At 43.5% G+C, this 8,682-nt stretch overlaps 1 protein-coding gene across 2 annotated transcripts in view; it reads left to right on the top strand.

The window, feature by feature from the left end:
* The window catches only part of LOC116849938, a 246,731-nt gene that overhangs the window by 219,576 nt on the left and 18,473 nt on the right, over positions 1-8,682 (top strand). For both annotated transcript variants that reach the window (XM_032827629.1, XM_032827639.1), the window contains 3 exons: positions 4,086-4,265; positions 6,724-6,871; positions 8,271-8,537. In XM_032827629.1, coding sequence (XP_032683520.1) covers positions 4,086-4,265; positions 6,724-6,871; positions 8,271-8,537 — 595 coding nt within the window. The remainder of the gene's footprint in view (positions 1-4,085; positions 4,266-6,723; positions 6,872-8,270; positions 8,538-8,682) is intronic.

The following is an 8,682-nucleotide window of genomic DNA, read 5'->3' as shown; positions in this document are numbered from 1 at the left end:
AGATGGTATCGCCCAGTTGCCAGAAAGATGGCAAAAAGTTGTAGAAAGTGATGGAAAATACTTTCATTGAAATAATTTAAATAAATTTTTTACAATAAATGCTTTTTCTCAGTATTTTTTGGGCGGAAACTAAGTTAAGGTCCTAATATATTACTTTGTGTAATGAGCAACTTTGGAATTTTCAAGTAAAATGAAACGATAGTATTTTTATGCCATTGTAATTTTATGAAAGAACACATGCTAAGATTGGTAGATCAAAACGACATATGCATTGTTTCATAAAATTACGACATAAAAATACGAACGTTTTATTTTACTTGACAAATCCGAAATTATTGATTACGTAATCCAACACAATTTCTTCTCGGGAAACATCTGTTAGAGGATAAAGTAAAATTGACACAACCGCATTCATTAAAACAACCGCGAATCCGAAGAGGAAAAACTCAGAGAAGCTCGAAAAATATTCGGAGAGGCATTTTCGTATAACAAACGTCCCTCGTTTGGAAAAATGGACGAGACAGTGAAAGAGAGAAAAGCGAAGGTATTAATAGACCAACGAAAAATTCCGCAAGGGAAAGAGAGCGTATCGGCGAGTCACATATCGGCAGATAGTAAATCGCTCGTGAAGTGGCGCGCCAACTCGCACTTGTAATCCCGCGTTTCATCTGATTCGATTCGCGCTCGCGACGGCGCGGCGCGGCATATCGAACAGTCGACGACGAGGACGGAGCGTTGCTCTCGCGAAGAATGCGGGGACATTTTATGGCAATACGGCGCAATATCTGCCGCGGTAGTATTCGTTTCAGCCGCCGCCGCCGTCACCGCGCGCGCTGCCGTTGCCGCTTCCCTCCAATATAGGTTATTCATGAGGGACGATTCGCCCTTCTTCTCGCTTCCCGCACCCTCCGCGACGGAAATATAGCGACGGAATTTAGAGGAACCCGCTGAGACACGCGGCGTCCTCCGCCGCGTTCCATTTGCTTAATTTTATACACGCCCTTCTGCCTTCCGCAAGAGTGCCGTACCTTACTCCCTTGACCGAGGTTCGTTGCTCGGCGAATTTACAAATTATTTAAATGAACCCACGTTGGTTTAAACAAAGAAAAAGAATACGAAAAGAAAGAAAAAGACACACGGGAGTCTCGTCTCGACGAAACTGCGCGAAGACTGCAGAATTCAGGACGCGCTCGTCCGATTTCGCCTGTCGCGCCATGTGCGTATTGTTTATCCATGAGCGTTAATTTAGATGCACGAGTCTGTGATGCGTCTCGTGTCGCAGCTCTCACGCTTGATGCATAATTGATTCGCTGAAGAAACACGTGAGGACTGAAAACAATCGATCGAGGCGACACGAAGACTCTCTCGTTCTCTCGTCCAGTCTCGGGAGGGTTGTAGTCGGCGAAATTCCCCCTGCGACCTCTCCCGTCCTATTTAACCGAAAAACAATAGGCGCGCGTGCACGTACCACGAGAACACCCGCCGTCACGGTAATTAAATCGCGATTACAACGGTTCTTGCGGATGCTAATCGCGTCGCTCCCGTTATTCTTCAGCCGTTCGCGGTCTCCGCGTCGCGTCGCGTCACATCGCGTCGCGTCACATTGCGTCGACGAACCTCCGGAGTGCAGTTATACGCGACGAAGATCGAGATCGGCCGCTCGCCGATGAATAATTGAGGGCTCCACCACCCTCGACGCGCAATTGTCAACGACACACGTAGGAGAGACGGGGCCAGTTGACCTACATTTCAGAATTCCGAAGTTACAATTTCTCACAAAACTAATTGTTGCGACTGACTGCACAAGCTTGATAGAGACAGTCTTCTTTTATGTTTCAATGCCTATCGTGACCCTGTTAACAGTATATTTTGTTCTGTGATAACTAAAACGTAAATATGCAGCAACGTGGCCATCTTGCCCTGATACCGGGCTCAGTTGCTCAGTAGTGCAGCAGGATAAAAAGGCCACATATAAAATACATATCCAGGTCAGTAGTTCTGGGAACTTCGCGAGAAGTCTCTTTATGGGCCAACTTTATCTCGTCCGCTCATGTGATTTCAGTCATTTCATGAATGATAATTGCTTTCATTATGCAAAACAATATATCATACTTCATTCTAGCTAGTAACATGTCGCTTTATTTATTCATGAAAAGATTAACTTTATTTATTCACGAAAAGATTAATATAAAATTTCGAAAATTTACTTTGTGCTACTACTAAATTAGTTTTTTTTTTCTATTTGTTAATATTATTCCAACTTTAATGAAACTCAGGGAAAAAGAATATTTATGTCCTAAAAGGATCATTTTGTGTCCACTGTACCTCCTAAGATAAATATTGAAGAAAGACATGTGAGCAACATAATCCTTGAGCCCTCTAGACTCGATTTCCTCTACATACATACATTGACGGGCACACATACACATAGGAAAATGCATACTGCATCGAAATAAATATTATAAGTTTCAAATATTTCATTAGTTTATATATCCGTAAATCTGTTATTAGTTCATCATAAACATCAAATTTATTCGAAATACACTCTGAGTAAGTTTAATAACTTTAATCAAGAATATTAAATTGTAGCAAAAATTGGATTTACTTCTTACATAAAATCGATGCAACTTTTTCCTCGATAAAGTTCCACGATATTCTTGTAAAGAGAATAAATTCTTCTTTCGAGTACATGTGATCATGATTTGAGCTTTCTCAAATTTATGATGAATATACTTGGAGCTTATAAGAAAATATTCTTTGCTAAAGACAACCATTAAATTTATATTTATAAGTGAGAAAGTGAATTGAGCTTTTCTTAGCAGTGGAATGATATTTCTCCGTGTGCGGCCTCAGATTCGCATTTCGCACGCGTTACATCCGTTTGTCACACCATCACGTACGATCGACGGGAAGGTATCTCGACGCGCGTGCATCGTTTCCTCGACGTTTCTTTTTTCCTGGCGCACGTGTAGCTATCGGCGTGTTCGAGCGTGATCGAGCCGGACGGTGTGAGCGACGTGCAATGCGGATGCATCGCACGGTCTAGTTAATCCTTTCCGCGCGAAGTAAAGCCTACCGGCGTGGCGCGAGCGAGCGAGCGAGTGAGCGAGCTTTATAATAAGCTCAGGGTTTAATAACATCAACGTGCCGATGGTGCAACGCTCTCTTCAAGACCCTTAGCCGCCTTTCACAACGCCGCCGGGGTTCGTCGATCTTCATCAGCGCGCCGAACCTCGCCGGACAACGCGCGCATCAACCCCCGCGTCGTCGCGTCGATACCGAGTGCTTCCGAGTCGAGCGATCGCGCCGTTCCGCGAGCAGAAATAGAGTGACGTGAACGCGGATCCAGCGATGCCTCGTTAGAAAGTTATAAAAGTTAGAGTATTACATAATGGAAGTGAGAAAATAATCTCTTATTCGGCAATTTTATCACGCAAATTTGAGTTTTTTTATCCTCTCCCCTTTCCCCTTTGTCTCGAAATTTGAGTCGCCTTTCAGTATCATATGACAATATAGAATTACCTTCTCACTTACATAGAGCGAAAGAAAGTAGTTTATAATTATGTTGAGAATAATAACAATTAGACTGCGCGCTATCTTTTGTTAAAACACAATTTTTAGGCATTAATATCGAATTAATGTTTTTATAATTCCAATTAGAAAAAATTGTGTTAAGAAAATAAACATACGAAAGTTAAAATTTTGATGATTAACACAGAATTAAATTATTCTTTTTTATAATATTTCTAGATATATAAAAATTTTGATACAAGATACATATAACATTCCATGGCTTTTACTGCCCTTCTTCTTCGTGTGTGAGCGTAATGTTAAATAAATCCCTTAGTTATTCATCTCGAGATATCAATTGAACGTTTTTTCTATCGGCTCTCAATCATTCCTTCGTATTCTTCCATTTAACTGATTTCTCTCGTTCTCGACGCTCAACGTGAGATACCTTTGACGCTAATGCAGTTTAATTAATTAATAGCTTCCGCCTTTCTCTCTTTCTCGTCGCGAGGAGCCTCGCGAATTTTTCCAACTTTACAAGATTAATGGGTCCGATGTGACGACGCTGCTTTCAGACCCGTAAACTTTCGTGCTCTGTACGAGTTTGTCGATCTTCATCAGGACGGCGAGCCGTACGGCACTGGGCCGTGCTCCCGTGTCTTCTACAGCCGCAGCCGGGACCATTATCCCGACCGTAAATTCCAAGGTCCGCGCGACATATTCCTGTACGGCCGCGGGGGATCAAAGAACATAAGGTGAGAGAGTGAACGGGACTCGTCGTTACAATACGTACTCAGCGTCTCTGGCTCTGAGGTGTGCACACGCGAGACACCGTGAGTCGCGTCTTGAAATTGGTTCAGCTCTGGGGAGGTATCCGTGTCATTGACGTGTGTCATGTGCCGTCCATTAACTTCCCCGGGCGGCATTTGCGTTCGGAAATTTGCGGCGGAATTCGCGGTATGATCGCGCGACTTCGCCGACGGCCGGCGCGTTATCATTTATCCGTCGTATAATTGATCGGCCGCCGATAGTGTCGCGGTGACAGTTTGACATTATGACGGTCTATCGTCTACAGTGGGCCCACGTCCGCTCGGGACACCGTCGTGAAAGCTAATGTAACGATGTAACGACACGATAATGACGTCGTTAACTCGTTCCCATACGTCAATTTGTGGCGGCTCGTTATTAACGGGCCATTGTGCGCACCACGGCCCGCCCTTCCTCGTAAAATATACGCGCCGTAGTCTTTTTTCTTCCCCGCGATCGAGCGATCTGCGAATGATGTAGCGCGGAAACGGAGATACCAATCGAGCGCACGCTAAACGACAATTTCGAACGTCCCGGGATACACAGGTATACGTAAATTTGGCGCAGTAGCTTTATTAGTATTATATTATTATATCATTATTAGTCGATTATTATTACATTAATAGTCGATTTGCAAAGATTACCTCTCTCATGAGTGGCTCATATATGGCACTTTTGTCACACAGACCCCACCAAAAATTTACTCTATTATCCTGATCGGATTGATCCCAATTAGTTAGCTGGTTTATGTAAAATAGTATTATCGATTTTTCACATGACGCAACGTGGCAATCAGGTTCTTATTAATGATAAAAATTATTATACATTAATTAAGACCTAATAACATTATATATATATATATATATATATATATATATATATATATATATATATATATATATATATATCTTGCACAAACCAAATAATTGATTAGAATCGATCTAATTAGGATCACAGGATAAATTTCCAATCGGAAAATGAAAGAAATAGAAAGAAAATACTAAAAATTTTCTCGAAACAATATGTCATGCAATATTCAAAATATATTATGGAAATCTAAATGTAATCTTTAAATTACACTTAAATTCTCCGTAAATTCAGTCAGTAAATTGGCTAATTCGTTGCTAGATGTAAATTACTAATTAGTAAATTTGTTGTTGAATGAATATTTCAAAGGATTTACATTATTGCATAATAATATAATTTAATAATTTAGTACAGTATATTTGCCTCACATAAATTTAACCAAACATAATATAGTTCCTATTATCGATGGTCTCACGTTGTGGAATTAACGCGCCTCATACAATAATTGAAACACGCGCCAAAGTTTCGTCGTTGTTTCGTCGTCGTCGAAGGATCCACGGATCCTTGACTATACTGCCGCGAATTTATTCATCTTCTCCTTCCTGCCTGCCAAAGGAACATTTTCTCACTCGCGGATATCCGGATAAGACAGCGCGTCCGTCTTTTCGCGAGATCTTTTCATGGCTGTCGTACGTCGTCCGAGCATGTGGACTTGCAGGCAGGAGGCGACAATACGCCGAGCTTGCACTTATTCTTTCCACGTAAGGAACGAACATAGGGAACAGCGCCTTTGACGACGTTCGTACGCGCGCGTCGCTCCTTTATTACTGTCCATCGCGCTTGGATCGAGTTCCCTACAACGCCGATAAAATATCAGTTAGATCGCGGCTTTACGACAACCGTAAAAATGAGCTTTACAGCCGGCGAGCCGAGATACTCTTTACCGGCAAATCGGAGTCTCCGTCGTTACGTTCGATATTGCACCCTATAACGTTCTGTTCTCCTTTCTCTTTTTTTATCTTATTCAGTATTCAGTCGCGCGACGTGCCGGCGAACCCGGTCGATTCGCGCTCAATTTCGTTCCTACGAAATTTCGCCGGAGCTTCGTGCAAACGTAACGATTACGCGAGTAGCCTCTCTAGTTTCGAAATTTCATACGAATGTGGAAAAAAGAAGGAAAGAGAGAGAGAGCGTCCGGGGGCTATTAAATCATCCTGGATCCAGTATGGACCCAGATTGACGTCGAAAGACGTAAAGTCGGTTTTATTCGGCCCGATAAAATTGCTATTTGCGCTCGCCGTGGGAGTTTCATTTCCCGGCCAAGAGCGATAGAAAGGCAAGAAAGGAACGCTCCTGCTGCTGCTTCTTCCTGCGGGGTAAGATAATTCGTTCGCGGTATCCGAAAAGAGGGCAGGAAACTCCCGCACGCTCTCACGATCCAGTCTTAGAAATACTTTGGCCGGTTAACGAGCGTCCAACCTCCGACGCTCGTAATCTTCCTCTGCAGTATCGATCACTGAACCGACTCCTTTGCCTGGCCGGCGAGGCGTGTAGATTCGATTAAGTGCTGAAAGTGCAGGCCAGAAACGGGTTTTGCAGCTGCGTGTACCGCTTCGAAGGAGAACACGACGAGGTGGTGAAGCTGAGGTTCAACAAGCTCCTCAATGGGAATCGCACCTGCCGCAGCGTTACCAGCCCCGACTTCAATAGGCTACTCTGCGTTGGCTCTGAGAATTTCTCGGTGAAGGTACGTAATTGAAATCGCCTGGTAATTGCGATTAGTCGCTGCCTCTCCTTATCCGCCGCCACCAGGAGAAACCCGGCGAGGTGCGTGCGCGGCGAAACCGCAAGACCGATGTCTCTCGATGGAAGGGTAGATCGAGTCCTCGCGATCGATTGGCGCTATGTCGCCAGCTTCATTTTGGATACACCGCCGTCGTGTAATTTCCCCGATCCCTTCCTATTCGTAGAATTTACGCTACAAAAAAAATCACCCTGATTACGGCCGCGTGCAGTTCGCGAATATAATCGCAAACTGCCGCCGCCGTCGCGAATCGCGCTGAATACGCGCTCCGCGGCGAAGTTACCAGCGACGTTAATTACAGACCGGTACAATGGAAGGTTAGCGTACAATCGCCGGTAACAGGTGGCATTGATCGAGTAATTAACGGCGGTGGCTTTAGCAGCGCGATAACAAGTATCAGCAATCTCCGAATCCAAACACGAAGTAGATCGAAGTAGGCCGGCAGGCTTCGAAGTTTCCCCGAGTAATCAATAGCGTAATGAATCGGACTTATAGATGTGTGCGCGCGCGCTGCCGACTTGTCTTACATTAGTTCTTAGCGTCTGGCGAACGCGAACGCAGAAATTAGTGGAACACGCGCGGGATTGTGATTCAATAGCGCAAGTGTGCCCGCGATTCATCGCCTCGGGGTTCCTCTTGGGAGAGAGTCTCAAAAGGACGAGCGGATACTTGAACTCAGAGAAAAATGTGATAACTGCAAATATAAAGTGACAACTATACGAATTTAGTGTGTAGAATTATAATGTATATAGTTCAATAAACTATTTCTATAGTTATATATTGCAACTAAAGCTTTAGTTTAAAGTATATAACTGATAACTCGTACAGTTGTCAGCTATATAGTTGCCGTCGCCATGTTTTTTTTTTTCTGAGTATATATCGCGTAAATAATAATATTATTATTATTAGCCTTCTCCCTCCGTATAATTCATTTTCTCCCCATGTATGAGCAAAGGAGATCGGAACCAAATTTTGTCTCATTACCGAAGGTCTCTGTTTCTTGTTCAAAATGTGTGTTGTAGATTCCAATGTTTGTAATACCTTTTTCCACAAAATCGAGGAAAACATGAAATTGTTGTTACTGGACTGTTTGATGGTTCACAAAATGACCCGCAAATAACACAGAGAATTAATATTATTATTTTGTATGGTTATGTATTATTACTCTATTATTATTATTATTATTACCGTTATTATTAATTCCGCGCTCGCCGTGGAAATAATAACGGCGACGCGCTCGTGGAGAATATAGCGTGTTCGATCACTATCATTGATTAAAAGGCGATAAATCGGCAATACAATTACGGGAACGATCATCCCGTCGGATGCCGTTTGTTTACAGGTGCTCGATTTGCCCTGGCCAAACGCGCCGCCCATTCAGCGCGATTGTCTCTGCTCGAATCGATCGTTGCCCATCAATATCAAATCCATCTCCAATTTCGCCGAGGTGCGTTTCACTGTTCTGTCGATGGACGCCTTGGATGATTACAACAATCTCTTCTTCGAGGGCACCTGGGACTTCGTCAAGACGGTGCCTTGTCTGCAGAAGCGCAGAGTCAGGGGCCCGTCCGGCGAAATCAAATACACATCACCGGCCAAGGAGGACGAGGTAAGCGAGAAGAGCTCGCCATGAATAAATGTATATGCAGTTGAGAGAAGCAAGGAAGACACATTACTTGTAACGTTGTTATCGTGTTTCTTCAGTAACAGTTTGGTAACAGCGTCCTTTCCACTTTCGTTAGTAATGCTGATTA

Source organism: Odontomachus brunneus, unplaced genomic scaffold (genome assembly GCF_010583005.1).
Source record: "Odontomachus brunneus isolate Ranch 3 - 2012 unplaced genomic scaffold, Obru_v1 Obru_scaffold_005, whole genome shotgun sequence".
Classification (NCBI taxonomy): domain Eukaryota; kingdom Metazoa; phylum Arthropoda; class Insecta; order Hymenoptera; family Formicidae; genus Odontomachus; species Odontomachus brunneus.
The sequence above is the reverse complement of the archived record's forward strand: the minus strand, read 5'-3'. Positions and strand labels throughout refer to the sequence as shown.